Source organism: Lutra lutra, chromosome 1 (assembly GCF_902655055.1).
Source record: "Lutra lutra chromosome 1, mLutLut1.2, whole genome shotgun sequence".
Lineage (NCBI taxonomy): Eukaryota > Metazoa > Chordata > Mammalia > Carnivora > Mustelidae > Lutra > Lutra lutra.
This window is the reverse complement of record NC_062278.1, coordinates 164,567,132-164,581,476: the sequence shown is the minus strand read 5'-3', so window position 1 is coordinate 164,581,476 and position 14,345 is coordinate 164,567,132. Positions and strand designations below refer to the sequence as shown.

The 14,345-nt window shown below is 37.2% G+C and overlaps 2 protein-coding genes across 10 annotated transcripts in view; one reads left to right on the top strand and one right to left on the bottom strand.

Annotated features, from left to right (window-relative positions):
* The window catches only part of MGLL (monoglyceride lipase), a 233,392-nt gene that overhangs the window by 21,724 nt on the left and 197,323 nt on the right, over positions 1-14,345 (top strand). The window lies entirely within an intron of this gene.
* KBTBD12 (kelch repeat and BTB domain containing 12) overlaps positions 1-14,345 on the bottom strand; it is a 76,719-nt gene that overhangs the window by 50,818 nt on the left and 11,556 nt on the right. For all 9 annotated transcript variants that reach the window (XR_007129641.1, XM_047743051.1, XM_047743009.1 and 6 more), the window contains 2 exons: positions 11,387-11,657; positions 8,907-9,057 (listed from right to left, as the gene is read on the bottom strand). Coding sequence is in view for 8 of the 9 variants with exons in the window: in XM_047743051.1 (XP_047599007.1) it covers positions 8,907-9,057; positions 11,387-11,657 (422 nt within the window). In the remaining variant the exon portion in view is untranslated. The remainder of the gene's footprint in view (positions 1-8,906; positions 9,058-11,386; positions 11,658-14,345) is intronic.

The following is a 14,345-nucleotide window of genomic DNA, read 5'->3' as shown; positions in this document are numbered from 1 at the left end:
TAGACTCTCTTTATGTTCTATCGATTTAGCTGCCTGTCTTTAGGCTAATACCACTATATCATAATTACTATGTAATAGGTTTTTAAAATGAGTTAAGTCCTCAAACTTTCTTCTTTTTCAAAGTCATTTTTGTTATTCTACATCCCTTATGTTTTCACATAATTTTAGAATTAGCTTGTCAACTAAAAAAATGATGGTGGGTATTGTGGGGAGCACGTATTGCATGGAGCACTGGGTGTGGTGCATAACACTGAAAAAAAATTAAATTAAAAAAATGTTGATGGGACGCCTGGGTGGCTCAGTGGGTTAAGACGCTGCCTTCAGCTCAGGTCATGATCCCAGGTCCTGGGTTCGGGCCCCACATCGGGCTTTCTGCTCAGCAGGGAGCCTGCTTCCTCCTCTCTCTCTGCCTGCCTCTCTGCCTACTTGTGATTTCTCTCTGTCAAATAAATAAATAAAATCTTAAAAAAAATGTTGGTTATTTACAATAGCCAAATTATGGAAACAGCCCATGTCCACTGATAGATGAATGGATAAAGAAGGTATGGCATATATATAATGCAATTAAATCTTATTCAGCCATAAAAGGGAAATCTTGCCATTGGCAACAAGCTACAGAGTATAATGTTAAGTGAAATAAGTTAGTCAGAGAAAGCCAAATACCATATGATTTCACTCATACATGGAATTTAAGAAAATTAGCAAAGGAAAAAAAAGAGATAAACCAAAAAACAGATTTTTAATTATAAATAACAAATATGAAAAAAAAAAAAAAAAGGACATGGTTACCAGAGGGGAGGTGGGTGGGGGATAGGTGAAATAGGTGAAGGGGATGAAGAGTGCACTCATCTTGTTGAGCACTGACTAGTATACAGAATTGGTGAATCACTATACTGTACACTTGAAACTAACTTGTATGTTAACTATACCGGAATAAAAGAAATTTTAAAAAGATTCAAGACAAAAAATAGAAATAAAAACAGTGCTGGGATATTATAGGGGTTGTACTGAACATATAGCTCAATTTGGGGGAATTTCTTATCTTAACAGTATCAAATCTTTGAATACATAATCAAGGAATATATCTCCATTTATTTGGATCTTCTTTAACTCTCAGGAGTGTTTTATAGTTTTCTGCATATGACTCTCACAGTTTGGGGGTTAAATGTATTCATATATTTCTCCTTCTCCTTCTTTTAAGTAGGCTCCATGCAGAGTGGAGCCCAATGCAGGACTTGAACTCATGACCCTGAGATAAAGACCTGAGCTAAGATCAAGAGTTGGATGCTTAACTATGTTACCCAAGTGCCCCTCTTCTTCTTTTTGATACTGTTGGAAATATGATTATTTTCTCAATTTTGTTTTTGGAATATTCATTTCTAGCACATAAAAATACAGTTAATTTTTGTATACTGACCTCATATCCTGTGATCTCTTTAATCTGTGACATTGGCTAAAATTAATTATTAGCTTTAGTAGTCTTTCTTTTTTTAATTTACTTTTTGTAGCTTCATTAGGATTTTTTTACACACAAGAATATATAATCTGTGAATAAGGACTTTTCAATTCTTCCTTTCTAATCTGTATAACTTTAACTTCTTTCTCTTGCCTTATTGCATGAGTTGGAACCTCTAGTTCAATGTTGACTAGGAGGAGCAAGAGCAGGTATCTTTCCCTGTTCCTGATTGGAGGCAGAAAAATCACCACTAAGTATCATGTTAGCTGTAGGTTTTTCATAGACACCTTCTAACGAGTTGAGGAAATTCACAGACACTTTTTAACAAGTTGAGGAAATTCCCTTCTATTCCTAATTTGTTGAGAATTTTATCAATAACAGGGGTTGAATTCTGTCAAATGTTTTTTCTACATCTATTGAGATGATCATTTGGTTTTTAACCTTTATTAATATGGTGTATTAATTGAGTTTCAGATATTGAACCAACCTTGCATTCCTGCATTTCTGGGGTAAATCCCACTTGTCCATGGCATATAATCATTTTTTATGTTGCTGGATTCAGTTTGCTTACTGTTTCTTAAGGGTTTTTTATGACACATAATTATTTTTTATGTTGTTAGATTCAATTTGCTAAGTGTTTCTTTTTTTTTTTTTTTTAAAGATTTTATTTATTTATTTGACAGAGAGAGATCACAAGCAGACGGAGAGGCAGGCAGAGAGAGAGAGAGAGGGAAGCAGGCTTCTTGCTGAGCAGAGAGCCCGATGTGGGACTCGATCCCAGGACCCTGAGATCATGACCTGAGCCGAAGGCAGCGGCTTAACCCACTGAGCCACCCAGGCGCCCCTGCTAAGTGTTTCTTAAAGATTTTTGAATCTATGGTCATGAGGGATATACACCTATGGTTTTCATTCAATTTAAAATATTTTATTTCCTCTGTGATTTTTTACCCAATATTTTAGAATTATGCTGTTTAATTTCCATATATTTGAGGATTTCCTTTTTTCTTTGATTTATAACTTATTTTATCATTATTTACTTTGAATAACATCAATTTTTTTTAAAGATTTTATTTATTTATTTGACAGAGATCACAAGTAGGCAGAGAGGCAGGCAGAGAGAGAGAGGGAGAAGCAGGCTCCCCATTGAGCAGAGAAGCCCGATGTGGGGCTCAATCCCAGGACCCTGGGATTATGACCTGAGCCCAAGGCAGAGGCTTAACCCACTGAGCCACCCACGCACCCCGAATAACATCAGTTTTTTAAAAAAATCTATTGAGGGACACCTGGGTGGCTCAGTCATTTGGGTGTCTGCCTTCAGCTCAGGTCATGATCCCCAGGTCATGATCCCCAGGTCCTGGGATCAAGCCCCACATCAGGCTTCTGATTCTACCTCTCCCTCTGCCCCTCCCCCTGGTTGTGCCCCCCCCAATAAATAAATAAAATCTTAAAAAAATTTTTTTAAAAATCTAGAGACTTATTTTATGACCTGGCATATGATAAAGCCTGGAGGGTGTTCCTTGTACACTTGAAAAGAACATATATTTCGCTATTATGTGTACTATAAACGTCAGGTAGTTTAAGTTGGTCGATAGTGTTGTTCAAGTCTTTATAATTTTTGCTGATGTTCTGTCCAGTTGTTCAATCAATTATTGAAGGTGGGATACAAATCTCCTAATGGTGATTTTCTAGTTCTAAATTTTGCCTCATGTATTTTAGAACTCTGTTGTTCAGTGTGATATATTCCTGATATATTGATTTTATTATAAAATTTCTCTTTGAAGTAATAGTTATTTTCTTAAAGTCGATTTTGGATCATAATGACATACTATCTTCAATCCTCTTAAAGTTACTCTCTGCATAGTACATCTTTCTCTATAAAATAATAAAACTTTCAACTTACTTATGTATTTGCATATAAAGTGTGTCTCTTATAGATAGCGTATATTTGGTCTTATTTTCTTATTCAGTCTGAAATCTCTGCCTTTTGATAGAAGTATTTGGTCCATTCCCATTTAATGTAATCTTTTATACAGTTAGATTTACAACTATTATATTGCTATTTGTTTTCTTTTTCATGTTGTTTTTGCTCCTCTGTTCCTTCTTCACTGCCTTCTTTTGTTTTTCATTTTCTAAGTGTATCATGGTAAATTTTTTGATATTTAAACTGTTCGAAATTTTTTTTAGTTGATCTAGAAATTCTAATATGTGTGTTACTTTATCACAATCTACTTCAGATTAATATGGTTTTAATTTTATTAAAATATAGCAACACTGTTCCAATTTATCTTTTCCTCTCCAATTCTGATATTGTTATATGTACTATATCTATGTATGTAATAAATCCAACAGTTCCATGATTATTGTTTTATCTGCTTTTATATCATTCAAAGAAATTGAGATGAAAAAATAGAATATGTGTAAAGTCTTCTATATTTACCTACATATTTGTCATTTCCAGTGCTTCTCGTTTCTTTTGTGGATTAGAGTTATTCTGGTGTATTTCTTTTTAATGCTAAGGATTTCAGTACTTCTTTAGTAATCCTTTAGTATTTCTTGTAAGTCTGGTAGCACAAATTATCTCAGCCTTTATTTATCAGAGTATGTCTTTGCTGCAATTTCATCTTATTTTATTTTTAAGGATTTTATTTATTTATTTGACAGAGATCCCAAGTAGGCAGAGAGGCAGGTTGGCGGGGGGGGGGGGGGGGGAGGCAGGCTCCCCTCTGAGCAGAGAGCCTGATGTGGGGCTTGATCCCAGGACCCTGAGATCATGACCTGAGCTGAAGGCAGAGGCCCAACCCTCTGAGCCACCCAGGGGCTCCTGCACTTTCATTTTAAAAGAATAATTTTGCTGAACATAAAAGATGGACACAGAAAAATTCTTTGTTATTTTCCTTGCAGTATTTTGAATATATTATTTCAGTACTATTTTGCCTCCACTATTTCTGATGATAAGTCACCTGTTGAGCATATTATTGTTCCCCTCTACATGATGTCACTCTTTTCTTACTGCTTGTAAGGATTTTTTGTCTATGATGTATTTTAATGATTAGTCTACATTGTGTTTAGGTGAGGATCTCTGTGAATTTATCTTACTTGGAGTTTGATGAACCTCTTGTATGTGTAAAGTTTTTTCCATCAAGTTTAAGAAGCTTTTGACCATTATTATTTGAAAAAAAAATTCTGTTCCTCTCTGTCTTCTTTTTGGGAATCATACTTATGTTGGTAGATTTGATGATATTTCATATTGTCTCTGAGGTTTTCCTAATTTTCCTCCAATTACCCCCCTCTCCTCTTCAGATTAATAATTTCCACTGATCTATTTAAAATGCACAGATTCTTTCTTCTGTCAGCTCAAATCTATTTTTGAGCCCACTTAACACATTTTTCGTTTGGGTTATTATACTTTACAACTTCAGAATTTCCATTTGGTTCTTTTAGATAATTTCTACTTCTTCATTGATATCATTGGGGAGCCAATGTAATTATATTTTCCTTTAATTCTTTAAAATTCTTTAAAAATAGTTCTTGTTCATTTAATGAACATATATTTAATAGCTAATCTGAAGTCTATGCCTGCTAAATCCAACACTGGGGGCCCCTCAGAGAGATAGGTTTATTGACTGTTTCCCTGCCTCCGCCCCAGAATGGGTTTCACTTCCTTGCTTATTTTCCTTTGTATGTAAACTTCTGTTGGTAACTAGACATTTAAAATAATATACTGTAGCAACTTTTAATTTTATTTTTCCTGCTAGGTTATTTTTCTCTTTTGTTAGCATTACTGTTGTTTTTAACTAATTTGCTTAGATTTAATATGCCTCTCCTGAGGTTTGCTTTGGTCTCTTCTCCATTTAAAAAAATTCTCTCTCTTTAAAAGCATATGGGTTACTCTTATTTCTTCATGGCTCAGGTCTAGTCAAGACTAATTGTTTATACTCCCAACATTAGTAAGGCTTCCAACCTCGCTTTGTTGACCTGTGTGTAGGTTTTGTGTGTTGGGAGCACATTCAAAGCTCAGGTAGTTTTCAAGTCTACCATGACTTTTACTTTCTGCCTGGCCTTCTCAGATCTCTGTACATGAGCTCAGACTCCCAGTCACCCAGGGATGTGTAAAGAGCTTATATCCTCTTATGGGCTCCATGTCTGCGCAGCTTCCCTAGTCTCCAGGGATGTGTGAAGAATTTATCAAGACCATCTAGGACTCTCATAACCAGGGTTTTCCTGGAAAGTCACTATTCAGTTTCTGGCTAATTCTCCTGTCCACTGCTGTCCCAAGCAGGACTAAAATCTCAGGTTAGGAGAGATGCTGGCTTTTCCCATTTGTCACTATGAGTGTGGGTGTCCCACCCTTCACTCCCAAACATGTCAACCCCCTATGGCAAACAAAGTTACTGGTTTTTACAGCTAGCCCACTCTGCTGGAATTCCCATGCTGGGTCAACTGAGGTAGGGAACTGGGACAGCTCAGTAAAGAATGCCAAGGACTGCCTAACGATTTACCTCAAGTTCAGCTCTTTTGAGAAGCGAAGCTCTTCTCAGTTTGTTGTTTTTGGCTGGTTCCTAGAGAGCTGAAATGGTTGTTTCTGAAAAATCTGTCTGGTTTTACAGTAGCTTTTGGGGGAGAGGATGTCGACTCATTCACTTCTTCGTAACTGGGAGCCTCCTGCTTTTCACTTACCTTTTGGTCTGCTAAATTCCTACACCATAACAGGTCTTAGAAGCTCTTCAGAAAATGAAAAAAAAATGTTTTCCCAACATTTGCTTTTCAGTATTTTCAGTGGAAGGATTAGTCTAGATATATAGTCTGCTATACAGAAGAGTTACTACTTTATCAGTTTTTTATGACCATTAAATGAATTTCTTTATGCAAAAAATTCAGCAAAGTGTCTAGAACACAAAGGGGCTCAAAACAAAAAACAAAAACAAAAAAAAACCAACCCAGTAATTATAATCAAGTCTGAACACTTAAATTGTAGGGATTTTACAACTTTTACTTAACCACGGCTCTAATATGTAGGCATTCCAACTTTAATATGAGCCAAAAAATGATTTACTAGACCCAGGACATGCAGGTAGTACATGGTGGAGCCAAAATCTCAATCCAAATCCACTTAACTCCACAGCTGGGACGTCCCCCACGTTACCGCACTGCTTCCACGGGGAAGGAGATTTCAGAGGCTGTTATTCTGGGGCAGCCTCTAGAGTAATTAGGAGATAGTAAGAAATTAAACCTATTAAAATATGAGGGAGAGGGGTTATAATAATACTTGGCAGTGACCCCCATCATAGTGGGGCATCCATCGATTCTCAAAAGCAGACAGGGCTAACCAACTAACAAATGACTGTAACACGCCTGTACAGACCATTGAAACAGATAAGGTTTTAGGGTTCTATATGGTATTTGCCCAAATTCCAATTTTACATACAATGAACAACGAAAGCTGAACAGAGGCTGCCACAGAAATGCCTGAACAACTGAACTTCATTCCATTTCAAAGCTTTCAAGTATATTTGGGAATTAAGTAGCAAATGTTGGGAATGTGGCCTCTTTTAGATCGAATCTTACAAGATGGTGACATTTATTTGAGTGATTATGAATCCGGTCCTCAGTTCTGAATATCCAGAAAACAGATTCTTGACTCTGACTCCAGAGAGTCAAGAAGGTCTCTCCATTTCCAGTCTCTCCGCACCTTTGATCTGTTCTTTAACCCTCACCTCACCAATATTCCCCAAACATTCTTTAATCATGTTGCTTCTGCATAGTTTTCCAGTACTATTATACTCTTGATTCTCCACTATAGTCCTTTGTAACCTGGCTCCCGGTTTACCTGTAAACTCCCTCCTGCAGCTGTCTGTGCGTGGTGGGTTTCCTCCAAGCTTTTGTTTGAGCTTTCTCCTCCTCATCTTCTCCCCTACTGCTCTGCCCCATCTCCCTTCCTGGGTGTACGCTTCTCTCTCTGTCACCTATCCAGATTTTACTGGTCCTGCAACATCTGCCTCCTTTCATTCATGTAGTGAACACTTGTTCATGCCAACAAGGGTGAGTTCCAAAGGTTGTCTCTAAGGTGCATTTCCCCATGTAACTTATCAAAAAACAAACAAAACACTACATTTTTATCCCACATCTAGCCTAGTTGTGGCTCCACATTAAGCAGAAATCTCATTTTTGTTCAGTTGATAAATCACTTTTATCCCACTTTTGACTACCTCCAACTTTAATATAATTAGGAGATGTGCCCTTGTCTCCCCGGAGTTATACATCTATTCTAGGCAATCTATCCTGGTTTAGATATTGTCTCTTCTGGGCCTATGACACAGCATATGTTTATAACCAAGTAACAAATATACTGCCAGAGGAAAAACTTAATTATAATTATGAGTCTCATAACTGAGGTAGTCATAAATTATGTTGCATAATGTTCTTAAAATTATAAAACTATTAATATTTGAGTGCATTAATTATTTTGCTTCATGCTGTGCAGGCAGCCAAGAGATAATGGCTTCCCTTTAGCGAAAAAAACCCCAAAAACAAGCAAACAAAAAACCCCCCAAAACCCAAAAACCCCAAATGCTATTCAAACGCTTGGCTTGCTCTCAGCCCATATCTCATGTTTTTTCTTTGCCATCTTTTTGGTGCCCATCACCTTCCCTATGTTTTTGCCAGTTAGTCATCAATGTGCATGGGATGAAGTAAGAATACTGGAATACTAATCAGTTTACCAGCTGGTCAGCCTCCTTGTCCCAGTCTCACCCTTTCCCACACAGGACAGGGACAGCGGGAGAGGGAGGAGAGGTGATAAAATGTGCTTAGAAAAGCAATGGACTTAATAAAAGAGGAAAAAATAAGACGTGAAGAAGGATAAGGGAAACATAGGAGATGTTCTAGAACTTTTACCCACTTTAGTGGAAATGAACCAGTCTTTCACCAATTCCTACTGGTTAGTACAAGACCACACATATTTAAGAAATAAGAAAAATACATTCAGATGAGAATTATTTGATAACACCTCTACAGAAGTTTGGTGGGTGAAGCAAAATGAAGAGAGCTGGTATAACGTGGTCTTACCTATAATGGCTTACTTTATGAGCACAGAAAATCACAGCTGGTTGCAAACACCCACACTTCATCAACTAAATGTGGCCAAAGACTTATTCCCATTTCAAAATATTTTACTTGATACTACATATAAAGATGTTTCACTAATGATCTTGAATTCCAAGGGACTTGAAAATTTCATACAAATAATTTTGCTTTCCTTAAGTCAATGGAATTCCATTTAATCTTACCTGATTGTGCTCTAGGAAAACAAGAAACAAAGGAACATTTTTGGCTAGTTAGATACACCAGAACGGGGATGCAAGAGGAAGGGAGACCACGTCGCTTTTACTGAGACAAAGTACGGAGAAAAATAAAAGTAGTCATACTCTTTTAGCAATCTGCTGCTTCTTACCCAAAACATAAATCTCACTGTTGACTACTGCTGTGCTGAATCGGTATTTAGAGAACTTCATGGGCGCCCGCTCTGTCCATTGATCTTGGCCAGGGTCATACTGCAACAGTCTGTTGCTTAGTCGATCTGGTTCTTCATCAGGGAGATCCATCTGTGTGAAATATGACAGCCGATATAATAACAGACCACTGGGAAATCTCTGTGAGTGTGTGAGTGCAGTTAGTCCAAGCAGGCGACCAAGGAGACAAAGGGGACTTAGCTGCTGAGCCTCATACTCACAAACACACCAGATCCCCTGACTTGGGGTGATAAGTCTACTGCCAATGTCAGAGGAATTTATATCCTGTAATAGTGGGGCTGGGGGATTGGCTCATAGCCTGGGATCTGAGCAAGGAGACAAGACAGCAGTTTTTACAAAAATGAAGCAACTGCAGAGCCTTGAAAATGAAACCCAACTTTCTTGAACAATATTTAAAGTGCAATTTTGTTTCAACAAACTTTTTTTTTTTAAAGATTTTTATTTATTTATTTGACAGAGAGAGATCACAAGTAGATGGAGAGACAGGCAGAGAGAGAGAGAGGGAAGCAGGCTCCCTGCTGAGCAGAGAGCCCGATGCGGGACTCGATCCCAGGACCCTGAGATCATGACCTGAGCCGAAGGCAGCGGCTTAACCCACTGAGCCACCCAGGCACCCATGTTTCAACAAACTTTATAGTGCTAGAGTTTAATGATTTTTTTTGAGAAACTAAGTTTAATAATTCATAAGGCATTTTCTTTATATTTTTCTGATCCAAATGGAACAAAATTAAGAAAACATTTTAGTGTTTTAGTAACTAGAGTATTTTTATACCAAAATTATGACCTATATGGGAATGGTCTGAACTTCATCTTCAAGATTGATGGATTAATATACATTATTTGCTGTTATTATTATGTATTTATTTTTATATATTTTTAATGACCAGAGATAGTAAAAATTGAACAATTTATTCTTACACACATGAATATGGTTTCCTCTATCATAAACTTCAGGTGAAGTAGTGTTTCTGTTATTTTTGTCTTCAATGTGTCAAGAACTTTTATGACTTCAGTCTAAGGATGCTTTTCAAGTGTCTTTTGTTTTGGATGCAGGTGTTTGACACAGAAATAATTGCCATACTTATGAAAGTTGTAATTAATTTAATTACTTTAAATACACCAGGAATTATGATCACTGTGATGCATTCACAACCCCAGGTTATCTTGCAACTTAATGTAGGGTTTTAGGTAGAGACCAGCAAAAACTTTTGTTATGCAATAAATACCCATATGTCATTTATTCTAAGACATTATACAGTAACATGTTTGACTTTATTGTTTTAATTTTCCTTCTAAGTTTTAAGTATTTGATCTTTATTTTAGTGGCAAGAAAAACCAAAGAAAAGCTTCTATATTGTCTTTGGAGCTTATTCATGCAAAATTAACTACGTAATGGATAGCTCTGAAAATGCTTAATTACAAATAATTGGTCAGGTTTCAGCTACTTGCTGTGATTAAATCTGTACTACTTTTTGGTACACAGAACACCTTCCAAAATGTATTAAATGTGAAGTTTAAGGTTTAAAAACAGGTATGATATGCTATAAGTGGCAAAATTCAAGCTTATGAAATGAATGCCAAAAGCATCAGTTTTATCAGTTATTATCACAAAGTAAATTGCCAAAACAAGAAAGCATACAGGCAAAAATAAGTTTACTTTTTGTCATTGGGATGGACAATGAGCTAATAAGATTCATCTCATGAGAACGACTGGCAGGCCAGGGCAGAAGGCAGCTGGCCTGCTGCTACTACCATGAGAACTGAAGGCACTGGGGGGACACCCAGAGAGAAGAGGAAGAGCCACTGGTTGCCCTCTACTGACTTTGCAGTCTTGGCTTGCCATCTCTTCGCTGGGCTTCCATGCAAATGGTATCCTGGTTTCTCTATCTGCTGGTGTCCAGCAAAGCCATAAAACATTTAAAATCACAATCTACTTTTGTGGAAATGGTTGAGCCATCACGGGTTGAATATTCTGGTTTCCCATGTAGAGTAAGAACTTTAAATTTGGAAAAGACCTGAGAGTTCCTTGTTTCAGCTCATGCAACCATTAAGCAGACAGAAGTGGGATGAGGAGCCGGTGTCTCCGTCTCTTACTTAGATGCTCCCTACAGATAATTTCTCAGCATAAGCATTTTTCATAATTAGCAAGAATGGGAAGGATTATAAAGAGCATAGCATGAATACTGAATGCAGTCATGTCTATGAATAACACACTTTAAAATTCATTCTCCTAAACTGCTTTAACACTTTACAATCTTAAGTTTAATATTCTATAAAATAAAAGGCATTTTACCAAGATGTAAGTCATGCTCTTTTAGTGTTCAGCAACTACAATATTTTTCAACCCAGCGGCCAGACATAGCACAGCCATGCCAATTAAGTATACAGGAAATTTCTTAACCTGAGGGGTCCAGCCTCCGATCACGTAGAGTTTATTATTCACGGTTACTACGGCATGGCATGCCAACTGCAGTGGAAGGGGACACACCCTTCTCCAACTGTCCCGTTCTACAGAGTACTTATCCACACAGTTTGTAATGAGATACTGGTTTTTGACTTTCATCTGTCCTCCTATAACATAGAGGTCATTATGGACACTGCCCAGAGCATAGAGCTCTCGAAATTCAGCGGTGCATAACTTTTCCCAAAACTGGTTTCCTCTGTCGTGATACCTGCAAATTAAGAGAGAGAACCCAGGATGAGTGTTAACTGGAAAACTTACCCAAGAAACACACTTAAATTTCTTTTCCAGCTAGAAACAACACGATTTGGTTCATCTAACTGGAGAGGAAGAAACATTAATACAAGATAGTAATATTGGTTTGTGGTTTTTTTTTTTTTTTTTTTTTTTTTTTTTTTTTTTTTTGGCCAGGGTTGAAGAACAAACTGTAATATGCACGGAAATAATTAACCAGATGTCCCTGCAGAATTTTAGAAAATATATTGACAAAGTATAGATTATCTAGGACTAGCTTTCATTACCTAATTCTGGGAAAGAAAATCTAGAACAAATAGGAATGCTTGCAGCTAGTCATTTGTAATTTTACTAAAAAAGAGGAATAAGCAAAAATGAAGAAATATACAAAAATGACTTATTCTGTGGACTAGAAGTCTCACTTTAATACTACATTTAAGCAATCAACTTTCCAGTAGAGAATCTCAAAATATCTCAATTCAGAGATTTCTGCTGGGACAAGGTAGGGGATGTAGAATTTTAAGGTTTGTTCTTGTGGTTCTAACTGACTTAGAACAGAGTCAAGAGCACATGTTAAGTGTCTGCTATATTTAACATCTATTTTCATAGTCTGGGTATAATATTACTGAAATTATCAGTAATTTCTTCCATGAAAAAATATCTCAGTCTGGAAAGGGTTTTGGGAGGTAGGGACATCAGGATATACGGTCTTTCAATACCTCCTAGAGTCCAACACATTAACTGATGGTGTGTGTGTGTGTGTGTGTGTGTGTGTGGCATTATGTAGTCATTAAACATATGATTTTGTGGGTATCCTTTGTCTTGCCTCTTGATAATGGTAAGTCTGTTTTCTCCAATCATGATTTGGGATGCATAGTCTAAGAAGAATAAAAGTACTTATGGGGACAGTGGGATGTGAAATTAGATCTGTCCCAGAAAATCCAGAATATATTCTGGAACTCGAAACTAAAACAAAACCAGGAAAATATGGAAAATAAGAAAAAAAAAAAGCTGTTCTGTTTGGAAATAAATGAAGAAATGATGAACGTTCTATACAGAGTACAGTTTTAAAGTACAGAGTACCGTACAGTTTAAAGTATGCTACTTATTTTGTATCAAACACTTGACAGTAAATTGGATTATTGGAGTTTTGCCCAGTTGTTCTGAGTCAACTCTTACATTCTTCCCTAGAGAGAGTGCCTTACTTTAGGCTTAACAGGGAAGCTGGAAGATATTCCCTTCCCGGAGGGCATGTCTGGCTTGTCACAGTCTAAATGCAGAAACTCAACAAACCCAGTCATCACTGTCTTTCTGTGTAATCTAGGTAGGAAACCAGTCCTGAGAATCACAGTTGATATTTTTACCACGACTTTTAATTGTACTGGATTTTAGAAGAGGAAGGAGTATTAGGTGGAAAGCGTGGGGGATACTGAAGTAAAGCCAGTGGAAAAGTATATCAACAGAAATAAAAAATGGGATTTTGGCTTTCTGAGACATGGGTTAAGAAAACAGGCCAAGTATGAAACACATCCCATGAAGGTTGGGAAGTATGTGTTTGTTGGGCAAGCTTGCTAATCTGATTTTTAACACTTTGAACTGAACGTGGGGAGAGAAAACACCCAGATAAAACTATAAAACATCTTATTAAGAAAAATGGATATGACATGAAGAGGAAATAGTGACAAAAGTGGCTCAACATTCACAGAGGATGTAAGTACACACTTATATCCTCAATGGTGTGTACACCTAAGTAAGAGAGAGAGTTAAAGAACACAGAAAGGTGTATCTTTTCTGAAAAGAAATGGCCTACTAGAGAGTACAGTTATCCTTCCTAAGTCAGGAAGAAATAGATCTGCATAGTAATCTATGAACTATATAGAGTAGAGGCAAGTTGAAGAACATTTAGGCAAAGATAAAAGGGATAAGAACAGAAATAATAGAGTAGGAATGTACCGCAAGATGACCATTTCTCACACATATCACAAAACTGGCACTAACATGACCTTCAGGAGTGCTCTAAGATTTTAATTATCCAGATATCTGCTGGAAGTCTGGGTCATTGAAGCCCAAAGCAATGCATCTGAAAATTTCATTATTTGCCATGCTGACCATTTCATTATTGGAGGAGGTGAGCAGGGTAACTGATACTTTGGCCCTAACTCTGAGTCCTGAGGATGAGCTGGTTGGTGATGGGAACATGGCTGAGTTGAAGACAGGTAAGAAGGAAAACACAGAGTATGTAGTTAGATATATGTCATCAGAAAGGGAAGTAGGCTTTCAAAAAAAAGTCAAGAGGAGGGGCGCCTAGGTGGCTCAGTGGGTTAAGCCGCTGCCTTCGGCTCAGGTCATGATCTCAGGGTCCTGGGATCGAGCCCCGTATTGGGCTCTCTGCTCAGCAGGGAGCTGGCTTCCCCCTCTTCCTGCCTGTCTCACTGCCTATTGTGATCTCTGTCTGTCAAATAAATAAATAAAATCTTTAAGAAAAAAGTTAAGAGGAAAGATGCCTGAGGATCTTAAGAAAAGGACACTTGGACAGGGACGGATATTTATTAAAAATAATGGCAGTCAAGAAATGGGCAGAAGACAGGAACAGACATTTCTCCAAAGAAGACACACAAATGGTCAACAGACACATGAAAAAATGCTCCACATCACTCAGCATCAG